Source organism: Anomalospiza imberbis, chromosome 17, assembly GCF_031753505.1.
Source record: "Anomalospiza imberbis isolate Cuckoo-Finch-1a 21T00152 chromosome 17, ASM3175350v1, whole genome shotgun sequence".
Lineage (NCBI taxonomy): Eukaryota > Metazoa > Chordata > Aves > Passeriformes > Viduidae > Anomalospiza > Anomalospiza imberbis.
The window spans coordinates 11,508,661-11,526,299 of NC_089697.1; the positions used below are offsets into that span (position 1 = coordinate 11,508,661).

General features: G+C 39.5%; 1 protein-coding gene across 3 annotated transcripts; it reads right to left on the reverse strand.

Moving 5' to 3' along the window:
• Positions 1 to 181: 181 nt before the first annotated feature.
• On the reverse strand, positions 182 to 17,560 carry RAB22A (RAB22A, member RAS oncogene family). 3 transcript variants are annotated; one of them, XM_068208016.1, is made up of 8 exons: positions 16,678 to 17,048; positions 15,601 to 15,680; positions 12,121 to 12,202; positions 8,060 to 8,131; positions 7,828 to 7,934; positions 5,917 to 6,026; positions 4,448 to 4,575; positions 182 to 2,725 (listed from the first exon to the last, which is right to left on the reverse strand). In XM_068208016.1, the coding sequence occupies exons 1-7, from the start codon at positions 16,843 to 16,845 to the stop codon at positions 4,478 to 4,480; spliced, it is 717 nt and encodes a 238-aa protein (XP_068064117.1). In that variant the 5' UTR covers positions 16,846 to 17,048; the 3' UTR covers positions 182 to 2,725; positions 4,448 to 4,477. The 3 variants fall into 3 exon arrangements, with proteins under 3 accessions (XP_068064117.1, XP_068064118.1, XP_068064116.1); XM_068208017.1 differs by lacking the exon at positions 16,678 to 17,048 and adding an exon at positions 17,423 to 17,560 and having other exon boundaries at positions 182 to 4,575; XM_068208015.1 differs by having other exon boundaries at positions 182 to 4,575; positions 16,678 to 17,046.
• Between the last annotated feature and the right edge of the window lie 79 nt (positions 17,561 to 17,639).

A 17,639-nucleotide genomic window follows, 5' to 3' on the forward strand; every position in this document is an offset into this window, starting at 1 on the left:
ATAGCTCTTTATAGCATGTACACTCTGACAACACCATGATAAAAATTCAGGGTTGGGTGGGGTGGGAGGAAATGGAGTAAGGGAAGGAGGAAAAAGCTGACCCTAGGAACATTTTGACATGTCAGAGGCTAAGCTCATAAGCATTCTTGGATTTCAGGATAGTCTTATATCCCTTGAAAGATTTGTTATCTGTGACACTTTAGGGATAAAGTCTGGAAATGCTTGTTCAATTTTTTCCAAGTCGCGCATTTTTGACTGCAGCTGAGCAAGAAGAGGTTTGCATTCAGACTTTTGAGACCTCCAGAATATCAGAAGGGATTTTTCAGAAACAAACATTAGTGTCAGAAGGCCTAAAATAATTTTAGGGAATTATGTTTTGGCACCTGAATTTTTATATTATATACAAATATGTATTTTCAAGCATATTCCTTTAGACAAGCTGGAGCCAGATGACTCAAAGGAAAGCTAACAAGACTATTTTAATACTAGAACCTGTACTTCCATCTTACATTGGTAATTCACACCATCATCATATTTCTGTAAATCTTCTGTCACCTACCATCACTAGGCTGTGATCTATTACCAGAGATGGGATCTGAACATGAAACATCAACAGTTTTCTATAGGGAATATTTTGCAGATTTTTTAGAGACTTAATTCCAAGTACACAATTCTCCTGCTTTGAGTAACTGACTTGTGATGTACAAATCATCTCAGGTGGCTGTACAATGACCTCCTGCTAGAAAAGTTAAGAAAGTCTGTCCTTTTCTTTCAACTATGAACCAAAAAGCCATTTTTAGAGGCTGTAAGTATTTGGGAGAGATACGGGAAGCCTTTTTACAAAATAAGCAGGCAGTGTAGAAGTTGAAGCCAGTGAATTATGCAGGTTCTCGTGTTGGAGATGATTTTGCTCTGCTTGTCTGTGGCTATTGCTGCTGAGTGAGGTTCACTCCAGGGTGAGGAGCTCCACTGTTCTGACAGCATCTGTCCTGTAAATCATCCATTCCTGTGCAGATTGCTGACACAGCTCACCACAAATAGCCTACACCATCCTTAACACACACTAAAGACTGTTTCACAAGCAAGTAATTCAAACATCACTGCTAAAGCTTCTTTTTCCAACTAGTAATGTGTTATACTGGAACTAAACACTAATGTAGAAGGAATAATTTAACCTTTACAACATAACAAAAAAAAAATCTTGCTGAGGCCAACTTTTAAACCATTCAAGATTTTCACCGTGAATTACTTTTTGATAATTAAAATGAAGCTTTAACCAAGATTGTAGTTCTCCCTCAACCAGGTTAAAGGATTAGACTTCCAAATCAATAAGTAGGTCCTGTCTCCTCTCCTCTCACTCTCTTCCCAAGCAAGTAAATAATCCTTCTTGAGCAGGCTGGTAGCATTAAATGTAAAGCTACACATCAAAGACTCCAGTCTGCATAAAACATCCCTCTGAACCATTAACTGTCTGATCCTGCAGCACTTAAAGCAAGGGTCTCACTGATGTCAGCAGGGATCTGGAGTGCAGTGATTTGTTGGACCTAAAACAAAGTCTTTACCTTCACAGTAACAGCAAAAGTTGTTAGAATTGTCTTAGAACTTTTCAAAGCACCTATAACAATTTTCAGTAGAATGGTTACTAAATGCTACTAAATGTCAGCTTCCAAATTTCACCTTCTTGGGTACTTGATATACCAGTTTTCAGCATGTATATAAAATATCCTACAAAACTACCAACAGCACAGATTGGGAACCTAGCAAGTCAGCTAAGTGACTGTTTCAATAGAGGGTCAGATGAAGACATCTTCCAAAACCTGGAGAGCACATTCAAGTTGCTCCAAAGCTTAAGACGGAAATATTTATCCAATTATATTTTTGTTCAATTCTGTAACTTTCATGAGAAGGAAATGGTGGTGTTTAGAAGTTGCAATAGTCATATTTTTTCAGCTAAAATGCTCTGGATCAGTGATACAACATACACCGCGTTACATTTTTACATACATGACACTTGGCCCTTTCAAACATGTTCTGCAGAAATTAATCTGTGCAATGTGCTCTGGGATGACCCTGCTTGAGCAGGGAGGTTGAACCAGATGACTGTGGTCCCTTTCAACCTGAACCATTCTGAGATTGTGTAATCCCCTTTGACAGTATCTGAAGGTTGAATCTCTCTGATGAGCTCCACTCATTAGACAGAAAGATATGGTGGAATAAAACTTTAATCCTGAGCTTTTTAAACAACTTCTTACCTGGAAAAAAGTTATAAAAAATTTAGCTGGAATGGTTGACAATCAGCACTCCAAACACTTCAATACCAATGTCTCTCCAAATAGAGAAGCTATGTTAGGACAAAATATAATCAATTCCAGCAAGCCAAGTGCAAGATCAAAGCAACTGACCTAACAAATTATTAATACAAAAGAAACCACTTTTCTCCACCAAAAATGAAACAATGAGCATGTGCATCTCATGCAGGGAAGATTGCATTCCAGCATTCAGCAGGGCCAGTGATCAATAAACACTTATCTGGACTCAGAAGAACTTACATCAACTGTCTGTCTTTTTAAATAGCCAAGTATTAAGAAGCAGCCTCACTCCAGGGCTGGCAGCTTGGACAATCTGGAACACACTTTACCTGCAGCAATTCAAGATCACAACTGCAGAAAGAGTAGGGTGTATACCCATGAAGTTGGATTTCTTGGGCTCTCTAGAAGCATGGAGCCTGTGGGACTATGGCAAAGAAGGCAGAATTGGCAATGCAGGCAGGGTAAGGAAAAGGCATGACAAAAATGTAGTCACCAAATATCATTAAATTCACTGACCCGTCCAAAAACCTCAGTGTACCAGTTTGCCTGTTCTGCTCCAGGTCTCCAAGAATTTTCAGTAACAAAAATGAATCTGAAGTACAAGTCCTTTCATTTCTTACAAATTTTCCTACATTTCCTTCAGAGAAAATACTTGAGATGATAGAAAACCAGATTAAAAAAAAAGAGTAAGCATCATCATGAGCTTAGTTGGATACTAAAGCTAACCAGCATATTTTTGTATATACTCAAGTCTATTAAGCTCTTTTTCTTCAAAAGTATAAAAGTTTCTCACTAGTGCTGGTAAGAAACAAAAAGTAAAAATAAATAAAATAGCACAAACAGGTATGGTCAACCTATAGTTTAATTGAAAGCCTACTAAAACCCATACAGAATAAGCTAAACACTGATTTGCTAAAAACCCTCACAGATGAAAAACCCCAGGAACCAAGAGGTAACGATCTACATTACCACATGTCTTAAGGTTACTTCCTATGTGTATTTTTGTGCCTAAAATAGGAAAGACTGGGTGCACCCCAGATGAAAGCTTGTTCAACAGACAGGCCTCATGCTGCCCCAACAGGATGTTCTATTGGCCCTTTCAAATGTCATTGAAAGAGAAAGACTTTCATCTGCCTCTGGATTAACTCACAGTGACAATACTTAAAATGCAGGAAAAAAACCCCGATGGAGATTCCCCAAGAGCTTATCCCTAGGTGTGGAATGGAAGGAGTGTAGAAGATTGTATTATTTTTTACTGTTTTTACATAATTTATAACACTTTAAACACTGGTCTCATAAATATAATATGAACACTTTACACATGCCAAACAATTAAAAGCTTTCCCCAAAACCTTGTAGGTCTTATCAGAACCACTGGCAGCATCTGTTTACAGCATCTCTTTTTAGTCAGTAACCACTTCATTTAGTCAGATCTACAAGTAATTTTCTTTAACCAACATCTTAATATTAAAAAAACTTGTAACAACAAAAAGATGCCTATAAGCATACCAGTTTGCCTTAAAGTGATTACAGTCAGCGTGAGAAAGAAGATTGTCTGTGGTTTAAGATCTGTTGCTTGTGTCCCCACCCCCAGTGCAGATCATCCTTAAATAAAAAGTGCAAATGGGATTTGGGGACTGGATGGACTGATTTGCCTACTATTTGTCTTCAGTTGCTTATTCTGTAGCCATCTCACATCAACTATCCCATCATACTTTGGATTAGCTACACCAAAATTTAAAATAAGGCTCACTGAAGAAAAGGAAGAAATGACATCTAACTTCCAGACTCCTCCTAACCCAATCTCCCACAAAAGTGCTCATTTCCCTTTTTACAAAAAAACCTCCCAAAGCCTTGATTACAAAACTATGAAAACATTTCAGTTCTACCATCCACGTAGTCAGCTTCCAATCAAGCAAGGCCAAAAAAGTGATGATGGATTCCCTTTGAATGCAAGAGACACTGCACGCTGTGGAAGCCAGCAGGCTGCCCTGACCACTGCAGTCTTTTCTGCGTGCGCAGGTGTCAGATGAGCCGGTCCCTTTTTGGGGACCTCGGGTGTACGAACACCAGCAGATAAAGATCTAAGACTGATAATATAAACCCAACGTGAACTATTAACTTCCAAGACCACCTACTGTATAAAGTTTGACTTTCTAAAGGGTCAGTCAACAGCAGCTGCGCTTTGTCACCGATGGCTGTCGTCGAAGTTTGAAGCCCTTCCCACTGGAAGCGGGGTTGGTGTCAGTGGATGGAATTCTGCGACCTACAAGGAGGCAGGAAAAAGAAATATATAGGAAATGTTACACTTGAAACTAATTCTAAGCATCCGGTGTATGCTCTGTATGCAAAAATGTGCCTTCAATTAGCTATAGGCCACTAGGGATGACATTCCTGCCCAGCAGGATGACAGCAACAGTCTGTATTATGTCTGTAAGAGGGACGGCTGCACAAAAGGACAGCAGAGGCTGTTTGAAGTTAATTTAGCAGCAGATACACTTCAGATTCATCTAGACCTGGACAGCTAAGCTGTAAAAGCACTTGGAGAATACTTTGCAGGATGCAATACCATCTGGAATAGCTTGAGAACAACCATCTTGACCTGGATTTCCACAGATTACCTGCATCAGGCTTAACAAAGGAGTGCTTGTAGGCAGAGCTGCTTTACTCATCTCATCAGTCTTTAAAATAGACTGTTCCTGGTTGAGCATTCTCTTCTGAGGAAGATTTATGATTTTTTCCCCCATAATTTATTCAAGATCAATTTTAGAGAGCAACTATTAAGTCAATAAATCAGGAAGCTAATCTACAGCACATACTTTTTACATCAGCTTCAATATAGTCAACTGCTTCTATAGACCCTATTTTTTTTCTGAAGTCTGATATTTCTGTAGTTAGTCCTCTTTTCACAAACAGGCTGACACACCTGCACACTGGTGCTGCTACTTGACATGTATCCTCCAAATAATATCGCACAGAATTCACTTTGGAATACTGTCTGCTTTTTATTCATACATATAAAAAGTATCATTGTTGTCCTCACCACGAATGGGACAGAAAAGATTTGCAATTTAATATAAAAAACCCCCAAGGTACTATGAACATACTTGAGGAAAATCTACGTACAGTAGTTGCTATTCCCCATGCAGTAATCTGGCATTTATGAATTTTTGTATTTTTAAAAATACACTTTTTTAGCCTAAGTACAAGCACTAAGAGTGAGAACTTAATTCCTTTTCTCAGATGTATAAAGTCTGGATCGTCCTCATGCCATTTCCTTCCTCTTCCATAACCTTGGAAGTACTAATTGGAGCATTCAATAACAGACATGGTAAGATGACACTGACTTCTGACACGAGTACCGAGCCTGCTATTTATCCAGCAGCATCACAGTAGGCTGAAAACCTCTAGAGGAATATTTAGAGGTCATTAGGTGACCAGAAATTCATGCAGCTCATTTTGCAGTTTGTAGTCATGTTAGACTGTAATGAATTTAGTGTAAGTCTGTAAATTTTCACCCAAACAGCACAGAAAGTAATATAGAAATCAAATTTCTACCCAAGTTTTTTTTTTCAGAAGAAAGTACATTAACTGTTTAAATACTTACTAATTTCTATAAAGAGTTCATTAATGTTTATTGCATTTTTCGCACTTGTCTCTACAAATATTGCATGAATGGAATCTGCATAGTCTTTAGCATCTTTTTCCATGACTTCTCTGGGAAAAAAAAACAAAGAAAAATTAATGAATGCAAAAGAACCCCATTACTCAAAACCTTAAGGGGCAGACAAAGTTTTTAAGTGTCTCCTATAATGATTATTTTACCTGTTTAGCATCACAGTGCTCCCTCATGCTGAAGCTGATGCTCATTCTTTACTCTGTGCTGTCTCCCTTGCCTTGAGGTATGAGCACAATCATGAACTACCCAAGGCCTTAATCCATCTTCAGTGATTTTGTCTGGAGTGCTCTAAGCTTAGGTCTGCAATCAATCCTTCTGGTGCGTTATTCACCCCACCAACTTTATATGTCCTAAGAAGATCCTAAAGCATTATTTCCAATCATGCTGTGCGTTTCTTATGACTGTTTACAAAACCAAAGTATCTCCCCACACTGCACAAATCATCAGCACAGCATTTACTTTGCATGAATATGTAGCTATAAAAAAGGAATATTGTTATACTTAGCACAAAGAGGTGTACAAGTTATTCTGCACCCCAAAGTAGGCAAGTTGATGATTTTGTATCTTTCCTTAAACAAAATGAAAAATACAAATCCCTGTAGCTGTAGGGAGGTCTGGACCTTATGTTGTATCACTTCACATACAATTTCTACAACACACAGGCTACTTGCAGTAATGAGGGACTTTAGGATATCAAGAGCATGGACTTTGAGCAGTGACTCAAATATTGCCACTGGCTGAAGTACAAGGAATCTTCCTCATTAGCTTGAAGAGCAATGTTTACACTTACGATGCCAGCTGAGCACGTGAGATGTGAATTCTGTTCTAAATAATTTTACACTCTTATTTCCTTCAGAAGACATGCTACTTCTAATGAAAGTTATTAGAGCTCAATAGATAACTTCTAGGTATTAACAATTTGTAAGACCTTAGTCAGAACCACCATTGCAGTGGTTCTTTAAACATATAACCAGCTGTCTCCTTTGAGACACCAGCTGTGGTGCCTTTTCCAGCAAAACCTAAACCCAAGAAGTTTACACACACCTTCTTTCTGAATTTTGGCTTATTTAACCAGGACATCAATAAAAAAGGCCTTCTTTTGTTTTTAATACATGCCTTCCTGAAAGTCTGGCTGTTCATAAAGTTTCTCAAGAGCTTTTCCCGCTCCCTGCAACTATTTTGGCCACAGCCAATTCCACCCCAATATTTAAGCAGGGAAGGAAGGCACCTGAACAAGCAAGTTAGGAAAACCTACACAATGCTTTCCAACAGGCTTGGTGTTTTTCCTCACAAAATGAGGTGCTACAGACTGACAGGGGCACTTCTTGTAAAGTGAGGTAAACAGCTTCTATTACACTATAGTTTCACAGGCAGTTTAGGTTTGTGTAACTTGGCACTGCCACCAGAAAAGGTAATCCTGTCTCCCTATAAACTGCTCATTCCTAACTCTGCTATCCCCACACCGTTATGCCAGTAAGTGTTCAGGGTGTGAGAAAAATATACTTGGATCAGTTTTCTTTTTTTTTTTTTTCAAGGGTTAGTTTTAATCTGGATCCATTTTACAGCCCAATTTACTGCCCAATCACACGTGAAGTCACACCAGCACGGGGGAGGAAGTGGGTGAGACCATCCAAGGGCACACTAACCACATCTTCTGACAGCAGAACCAGCTCAAACCCCATGTCCTCTGACAGCAGAATCAGCTCAAACTCCTTGTGAAACGACAACACTAGAGTAGGACAGCTTAAATTGCTCTATACCTTTCAGCTGCTCTAAAATCTTAAAATATTTAATGCTAGAGCTTAAGGAAAACCCTCAAAAATTACAGCAGTTATTTACCTGACATCATTAAGATCACACTTATTTCCTGCAATAGCTACAACAATGTTGGGAGGTCCATGCTGGCGAAGCTCTTTAACCCAGTTCTTTAACGTTGAGAAAGTTTCCTAATATGGAAAAAAAAAAAAGGAAGAAGATTGAAGGAATTAAGAAATTAAGAGTCAGAACTGGCCCATGACACAAATAAAAACCCCCAGAAATTGTAATGCTGGGTCAAGATCAAGTTTCTTACCTCTTTTGTGATGTCATACACTATAATGGCTGCTGCTGACCCTCGGTAATACATCGGAGCTAAAGCACGAAACTGGAAGAAAGACAGCAGACAACATAAACCTGATCTTCCACTGACCTCCAGAACCTCACTCTCATTAGTATTACTATTGAAAAAAGTGAAAACCAAGATCACAGCAGTGAAAAACTTCCCTTTGCAGTCACAACTAGTCTGTGCAGTAGAACACATACTCTCCCAGGAAGGCATTGCTCTCCTAAGGCCAGGCAATAAACCGTGTGGGGCTCAGCAGCAGCAGCACCTACTGCAAACAGCAGGAAGACAAAACTTGATCTTGTTTTGCCTAGATTAGAGCCTCTCCCTTAACAGACTGTCTACACAAACAAGCATGTGCTCGACTTTAAACACCAAACAAGGGCAAAAACGCAGGGAGTAGCAAGGTCAACTTTGACTAAGATGAAAATGTTAAGAAAACTAGCATATATTAATTGTGATCTGAAATGTTCAGGAGCTACTGTCAACTTCTAGCCCCATGGATCAGTCATCAGTCTTAAATGTTAGAAATGTTGATTTCTTCAGAATCTAAATTATGGCTTTAAGGATTTTGCTTCAGTTTTCCCCTCAAATTTAGAAGCATATTTAAACCAAAAAACTGCAGAAGTCCACAACTATGTACCCTGTTGCAAGCAGAGCTTTAAGGAAAACACTAGATAAAAGGCTGTAGTAATTTTCTTGTGATTTTCAGAATTAAATTTACAGCAGGTCTGTTTGCTTTATAGGGCTGTACCTTTGAGTGGACAGAACCTTATGCCTCCAGTGCTAAAAAAAGAGTGATAAAGTACACAATCAGGCTGCATCAAAAATATCAATGAAGCATTCTTAAGAACAGTGGGATATTCTGCCAACTTTTAAAAAGCCAAGACAACTAATCTAGCAACCAGAACTTGCCTTCAAAGTGCAGAGTAAACTGCATGGATTGGTTTCATGTAAGCATTATGATTTAGAGCTTTTGTGCATCTTATTACTCAGGGTAAAAATAATGAATTGGATACAGTTTTTCATAAAGGCTTATTCATTTCTAATAAAATACCAATTTCCTTTTGCTTAGTACAGTTCAACTGAGAGCAATATAATAAATCATAAAAATGTTGCTATAAAGCAGAATTCCAGACCATTTACATTTGGCTCTCAAATTCTGTTTTGAAAATAGGATTTTGAATGCAAAGTTCAGAATATAAAAATATTTAATAGTGGGAAAGGGAAACATGGGCAGGCATTCAGTTCACATTGGGACATAATCCCTCTCTTCCTTCTAAGTACTAAAATATAAAGGGAAACATATTTGGTAAACCACCACTTGGACTGGTTGCAACCTGGCTTTTTGATTATTTCACTATTTATATTGGGAATAAACCAACTTTCACTTGCTGATTTTGTATTACTCTCATTTCCTGTCTGCTAACACTTAGATACTTTTTTCCACCTAAGCAGTCGGCAGATAAAATATATTAACAAAACAGATGTTACCAGAAACACTGGATTTTCCTTTTGCAATTTTTCCAAAGACTTCAGCATGCCCCCCAGCCTCCAATTTGTGTTTTGACAGAATTATTAATGTAATTATGCAAAATGCAATTATGCAGGGAAACTCAAAACTGTTAGGTAAGAAGGCAAAAATCCTAATTACTGTGAGTGACCTCCTATCAATTGAACTCAGTGTAGCAGAAATGACAGAAGCAATAAGGTACGTGTGTAGATGAGGTGTGTGAATGACTTGGTGCACATTTCCACCTCTGGAACAAGGCTATCCAGCCACCCCTGGATAGCTATAAAGGGGGAAAGCTATAAAGCCACTGAGAGCCAGGGGGTGCCCAGTGCAGTGCAGCACTATTTGCAGCTGGGCTTTTGAAATAGGAAACAGCAAACACTCCTCAAGAAGCCAGGACTGTGAATTCCATGCATTCCACATCATAGCTCAGCAGAGACACTTCAGTTCCAAGAATGGTGTGGACATTTTTAGTATTCCAGATCTATTCCACAGAGGGAATCCCTTCCATAATTCATTGGCAGATATGTTGCATGACCAGAAAACTGTGCTACAGATTTCAAGGCCAGGCAAGTGTACAGCCCATTTGTGATAGCAGTTTCTTCTTTTCTGGAGAAAGAAACCTTTGTGAAGATACTGAATCATTTCAAAGTAAACACCCCTGCTCACATTTCACTGATTTCCTTGGTTATATTGGGGTCTCAAGTGACTTCTCTCAGATATGAAATACAAACTTCAGAGGTATCACGGCTCCTGGGTCAGAGTCCTGGTAAGAAACCTTTCCTTTTTTGATTTCAATAAAGATATTAAGCAACTTGTATGGAAGAAAATTAAAGAGGTATCACTGAGAGTCCAAAATTAGATCAGGAACATGCTGGTCATGTACAGAGATGCTTCCTCAGATTAGATGTGCTGAATGCAAATTACAGGGTCCTCCCATTGCTTGCACAGTTAAAGTGAACAGGATGGAATGCTAAAATGTAATGGATGTTTCCTGCCAAATAGTGGCAGGCGTGTTTATAAAGCTTTTCATTTAAGAGTACCAACCTCTAAAAATTCATACTTTACCTCTCAGAATATCACTTTGCAGCAATAACATTCCAGAATGGGCTACGATGTTCACTTAAGACAAACTATTTACAGCAAATGCTGACTGACTGCTGGGAATGGAAGGGCTCAGGATATTTTTGATAACACAGATGCTATTGGACATATTCCTGGGAAACATCCCTGACAACTTCAGTTTGCTTTGTATGGTGCTGTTGGAAGGAAATAAATTGTCATTCAAAATCAACAGCACTAAATCACAATACAAATACACTTGAGATACTTCCTAGCCATCAAGGCTGTTATCAAGCCAAAAAGCTGGCAACTGTTCCACCATGAATCCTAAAGGTCAAGTGCCTGTGGATAGGGATGACTGCGGCTTTACAAAAATGTTTGTTTTGTTTGTTATTATTGCGGGGGTTGTTTTGTTGGTTTGTTTTTTTGTTTGGGCTGTTTCTCGAGCCAATCCTGAAAAGCAGTACAGTTGTATTTGCCAGTTGTTATCCTAAAGTTATAAGCCAACCTTTGTCACAGTTACCTCACATCCTAAATAAACTCATCTTGAGTAATTGGCAGCTGCCAGTAGTTCACTTGCAGTCAAGAAACAGCAAAAATAAGCACTGTCAATACAGCTACTGCGATTTCTACCACTCTTACTAGTAATCCATAAGCAAGCAAGTTCCCTAGCAAAGTCTTCCTTTTAATTCCAAGTAAAAATCATGCAAATTAATTAGCTGGGATTTCATCTGATTAGTTGTTTTCTTCAAAGCTTTTGTTGCCTCTCAGAACTATGCATGCTGCAGAGATCAAAACCCCAAACTACCAAATTAAAATTTAAATTTCAAGAGAGATTCCTTGACAAAGCTTCTAACACCATCAGATTTGATTAGTAAAACTTTACAAAAGAATAAAAGAGTAGTTATCACCTATAACAGGGCTTGAAACTCTGCTTTGGAAAGCCTAAATCTACATCCTACTCACATCTATAACCCTAACAGTGAAGCTAACAGGATGTGTTAGCAGTTGTATATTTGCCAGAATCAAGGCCTTACTTGTACTATGAAACATGGTAATTCATCTCACTTTGAATCTTGTGTTGCTGCACTGACTGCAAATATTGCAGTTGAAGGTTTAAAACTCAGCTAGAAATGGTACTAGAGAGAGCTGCTGGCTTTCCCCCACACCAGCCTTGTTTTCTGTGGAAAGACCATTCCTTTCAGTGAATCTAAACCCAGACTACTGTTTCATAAACTCCTCTTAGGTAATCTTCCTTACCTTTACACTTTAATCATGACAACAATGAAAAAATAAAAACTTATCTACAGCACCCACATCTTGATAGGAATCTGCATAGATACAAGTGTTCTAATACATATTTGTAAAACCAGATCACTTTGTGACTTTAGGGGCAGAGTTGCAAACAACCCAAGCTCTGGCCCAAACTTTCTCCACAGATATTGATTTTACTTACCCGCTCCTGTCCAGCTGTATCCCAAATTAGGAATTTGTGCAGCTCATTTTGATACTGTACAGTCTTGGTCATAAATGAGGCTCTGAAAAAAAAAAAACACAGATCATATTTTTTGAGAATATCAATACATCCTTAGAACATTCAATACCACCATGAGCTTTCAGAAAGGTTCACATTCCAATAAAAGTGTTTTCCCCACGTATAAACACACAAATTGATGAAGCGTTTCAGATATAAAGGCTGAAATTAAGAGAGAATGAAATTTCCTTTCAGAGACTGACAATCAACTACCAAAACACAACATATTATAGGTTTTGTTTATAAGCTTTGGATGAAAAAATATGGGAAGTATGACCAAAAAACCCAGAAAGGTCAGCCTTTTAACAACATCCTTCCTCACAGCATCATAGCAATCACTACAGCGCACACTGGAAGCTTCGGGGGGGAAAGAGGTCAAATTCTTCCCTTTGTATCATCTTTTCCTATCTCTCTACTAACATTCAGATAAGTGCTGGTAAATCCATACTCGTGAATAAAATAGGAGATGGATATCAGTATTGGTAGGTGTTAACAGGACAAAGAAATCAATAGGGTAACTTGCTTGTTGTCTGCACCCTGTACAGCTCCCCAGTTACATATTTTAGTTTGCAGAGGCTCTTGGACTTCTAGAAGACAAAAAATATCTCTCCTACTCTCCAGGTTCCTTTCCCTTTGCCCAAATTCTAGATGTTTTACAGTTAAATACTGCAAAAAACTTTTGTGGTTTATTTGATCTGCATTTCCCACAAGAACATGAATTCAGTGACCTTACTCTTTTACAAGAGGGAGTCCTTTGCTGTATCTCTCACCTGCAGGCACATTTTTCACTGGAAAAACCACACACTGAATTCAAATCCTTGTACAGCTGGAACTATAGGTGACATAAGTGTTTTAAGTACATGAGATCCTACACTGTGAACTTGAACACCTCTTGTGTGATTAATTCCTGCTACTTGAAAATACTGCAGACTTCCAAACTTGTTCTTCTGTCTGTTTTGACAGGATTGTGAAGACACTGGAGCTTCTTACAGTACCCCAAATTTGCTGTACAGTCGGACTCAGAGAACAAGAGTGCTTCAGCACAATCAGCATTGAATACCTGGACCCAGGGCTCTGAACTTCAGTTTATCTTGGGGCTTAAGAACAACTTAATCATGACCTTGACACTTTTGTAGCAAAAGTAACCGCAGGTTTTGGACTTGTTTCAATGCTGTAAGAGGACAGTTAGCTAGATACATTAAAGAAAAGGAAAGGGAGCAGTTACACAATGTTTCAGCTGTTAAGAGGTAACCTTCTCCCCATTCCTTAAACCCAGATCATTTACCAAATAGTGCGTCAATCTCCAAAACTGATTCCTCTTTTAAGAGGCCGAATAGAAAGTAACAACACCCCTAAAAAAAGAGCCTAATTGCAATGCATTTCAATAACATTAATTAGCTGATGTATTTCTGCAATGAGTGAAGAAAACCAAAGTGATAGGAGTATCTCTTGTGAAGCACAGCAGAGACTTTCACTTCTTTTAAGACTGCTGCAAATTATGCATCAAATCTGAAGTCTCTGGTCAATATGGAAACAGTTTCTTAAATCATAGACTGTCACATAGGGTTAGTTTCATATACCAAAACATCCCTGTACAGTCAATCTGAACTGAAAAGTTGTGTTTCTGTAACTCATATCACAACTAAACCATCCCCAGTGGTACCTGACAAGAGGCTAAATGCTTCTCAAAATCCTTTGGCAACTGGGTCAACAAAACTCTCCAAATTGGAGTTATCCTTGATGACTTTAGTAGGAATAATGGCTGTTTTGTTACTAAATTTCCCAGCTGCTTCTCCCAGCCAAGCAGGCACTATAACTTGTTTGATATTCCTTTTTGATGCTACAATGAAAGCCAAGCTATTCTGCAGTACCTAGAATATGCTGGTTAAATCTGCCCTCAGCATCCTGAGGGGAGAAAAGCTGCAGAATTCTGACAGGGCTTCTGCAGCTGCCTAGATCAGAAATTGAGCAATGAATATTGACAACAACAAAGTGTGATTGCTCAGCTGATTCTAAGAGGAATGAAAATAGGACAGGAAACAAGATCATATCTCATGAACTCAAAGACCCAGCGAATAAAGTTGAAACATTCTCAGCTTTAGTTTTGCAAGATGCTCAAAGCTCTTCTAATCCTTTGTCCTTTCCACCTACTAGTCTCAATTAGGAACTAAAAGGTATAAAAAAATTTGAATTTTTTTAATTTTAATATTAAAATTTAAAAAGTAAAAATTAATTTACTTTAAGTTTTCGGACTGTATATCTTGTTGGAGCTTCACATAATCCCTGCATTTTGGCAAGTTTTGATTCATTTATATAGCAAATTACCAAAATAACAAGTCCTCAGACCAGTGAATGATTTTGTCAAGTCTGGTAAAGGCCAGATTTTCAGTCTGTCATTTCAAGTAACTATAATGATCTCAGTACTGTCTATAAACCTCTGTTAACTGAGAAATTTAAACAAAAGCAAACTTCTACAGAACATTCTGCAGTTCAATGTCAGTAATTATACTCAAAAAAGAGGCAGGTGTAAGGGAAAAGAGAGAGATCACGGAGACCCCAATTTTTCAGGACAGGATGACACACAGCTGATCTTTATCAGCAGGATCTTTTTGGTTGAAGCTGTAGCAGAGCCTGTGTGTCACCTGAGACAGGAAGTTGTACTGACACCCCCACACACCTCTTGGCATCAAGCAAAGGCTGTCCTCCTATAAGCAAAAAATTGGTTCTGATCAAAGCAGCCCAAAAGACACAAAAAAAAAAAAAAAAAAAAAAAAAGAGACAGCAAAAGAAATAAAAAATCCAGCCACTCCAAGAATTCCTTCTATCCATTCAAAGATTTGGGATCAATAATTTTGCTACTCTGAGGCTCAAATTTCAAATATCCCCCTTACCTATGAGACCAACTGCAAAAACAGTTTCATCAGTTAGATTTGTGTGTGCATTGCATAGAGATGTGTAACATTTTAACTAATTAATGGCGAGTCCTACCTGATTTAGTATGCTAACCACCCTCAAAAACCTAGGAGACTTATAGTACTTGAGTCTTAAAAAAAATGAATTAGAAACTATGGAGTTGCATAATAATTAGAATTTGAAATTTAAGGGTTGTGCATGAGAAAAGCATGCTGTCCCTTTAGCAGAAGCATCTGAAGTGTAATTTATTCATTGTTAGCTTAGATTAACAATGCAAAAATGGGTCCAGACCTTACACTTGAAAATGAAAGCTGCAGGAGTGCTGAAAACACTCCTACATGTCCTGAGGTGGCTCACAAGCTTAATTAAGGCTGCAGTTATGTTTATTACCACATTTAGCTGCCACACACAAAGAACTCCCAAGTGATCTATTCGGGTAATTTCATTTGGTTCTTGCATAATTCACATTTACTTCATTTAGTTTCTTACCCTATTGTTGGGTTGATGTTGGGATCAAAGCTATCTTCGACAAATCTCCACACGATACTTGATTTGCCCACACCGGTGTCCTAAAAAAAGAACAGAAACAGTTGAAAGTGGTATTAATGACTATAGACAGATGATTCTTTTAGTCCTCAAATCCTGCAGTACACTGCAGTGAATAACACGTTCCTGCAGAGAATCTCAGAGAAGTTGTGAAATACTTCAGGTATTATCTTAATTTAGTAGAAAATGAAAGGTCTGTAACAAGTTACAGTTTTCTAAACAAAATAGTTAAGATTTTTTTTGAAGGACCACAAAAATCTGCATTCACACTTATTATTACTTAAACTCTGGGCTTTTTTACAAAGCTGTGCATCTTCCAGCGGAACAGCAGTGGGAAAAGACCACTTTTGGTAAAATACACAGTAATTCAGTACGGCTTACCAGGATTGAGGACCAGCGGAGTACATGAAATTAAACAAGTGTGACACATGCATCCAACCTCTGACTAATGCTGTCCCACCCTGCTTAATGAAAGACTTGAAATTTCTTCTGTGACGCACCTGAAACATGTTACTAATGCTACTCTACAGTGCTAAAAATGGTGAAGGAAGAAACGAACCATGAAAATTCTGGATTGTGTATATTTTTGCACCACTGACTCCATGGTTAAAAAGCAAAGGATATAGAGAAGTCAAATTTAGAAGTGACAAACTTTTTGCTTTACATTTCCTGAGTCATTAAAACTTTAAGAAATAAACCCCTGAGCAATTGCTGCACTTAAAATGAAGTTTTACATCATTCATCCTTTTTTTAAAAACTTCTGAATATTGCAGTAATTTGGATACACTATGTATGATTGTATTCCTCTTGCCTCTTGAGAAAAAGCACATTATTATAGCTCTGTATTTTACACTGTTTGCAGTCTCACTAATCAGAGCAAATCTTAAAAAGAGAAACACAGATGTGGCTCCTGGCTCGGGGAGCTCAAGGACAAGTTCTCCTGGGTGCTTATTCTCCTTTTCTTCCGTGACAAAAGGTTTCTCAGGCCAGGTAAGCACAAACAGTAGTTACCCCAAATACCTTCATAACACGAAGGGCACACAAACACATAATCTTCCCCTCTGAAGGGCAATGAGGCCATTTAGAAGCAGAAAACAACTCTGAACAGAGGGTTTCAATGCTGCTGGTGACACTCCACCTGTTCAACGTGGGTCTCTCTGACCAAACCAAGCTAACACACAGCTTCATACCCTTCAATTTTTAAACTTCTGCTTCGCTTCGCTCCACGTCTCCTCCTTCCACCACCTGCAAGACTTTCCTACACACGTTCTTACACTATGTGTTCAGGCCCGCCCCTCTCTCCCACCACTTTGATTTCAGGTGCTTCTATTTATTTTGTGGACTCCAACCCCGAAAGAGCCTGGGAGGAAGAGGGAAGCAGGCATTAGACACTCGTGTTTCCTCTCTTGTTTTTTAAAAATAGAACAAGGCAGAAAAGGAGCGGTATCGACCCCGGGCAGACGCCTCCTCCCTCGCGGAGGGGAAGGCGCGTCCGCCCGCTTCCCTCAGAGGGACTGGGCGAGGGCCACGCAGCGCCCGGGGAGAGCTCCCCAGCTCGGCGCCTCTCCGGGCTCTGACAGAGGCTCTCCAGGCTTTGAGAAAAGCTCTCCGCCATCGCCACAGAGCCTCTCCAGCCTCTGACAGAGGCTCTCCGCCATCACCAGAGCCTTCCAGAGCTCTGACAAGAGGCTCCCCGCCACCACAGAGCCTCTCCAGCCGGCCTCTCATTCCGCTCCCACCCTCCCTCCCGCCGCCCAGCACTTACCCCCAGAAGGCAAACTTTCAGCTCCCTCAGAGCCATGGCCGGGCGGGCAGCGCCTTCAGCGAGCGCCTGAGACGCGGCCCAGCACGATCATCGCCGTCCCCGCGGCGGCCGCCCCCCGTCCGCCCCGGTTACCCGCACACCGCGCTCCTCCTCAGGCTGCGCGGACGCGCCGCCATCTTGGGCGGCCGCCGGAGTCCCCGCCCGCGCCCCCCGCTCG

Coding starts and splice junctions, on each gene's coding strand:
- RAB22A (XM_068208016.1), bottom strand. CDS start 16,845: ATGAAGCTGTGTGTTAGCTTGGTTTGGTCAGAGAGACCCACGTTGAAC. Junction 15,681..16,677: donor GTGCCCTTCGTGTTATGAAG/GTATTTGGGGTA, acceptor TTCTTTTTTTAG/GACACCGGTGTGGGCAAATC. Junction 12,203..15,600: donor AACATCAACCCAACAATAGG/GTAAGAAACTAA, acceptor TTTTTTTTTCAG/AGCCTCATTTATGACCAAGA.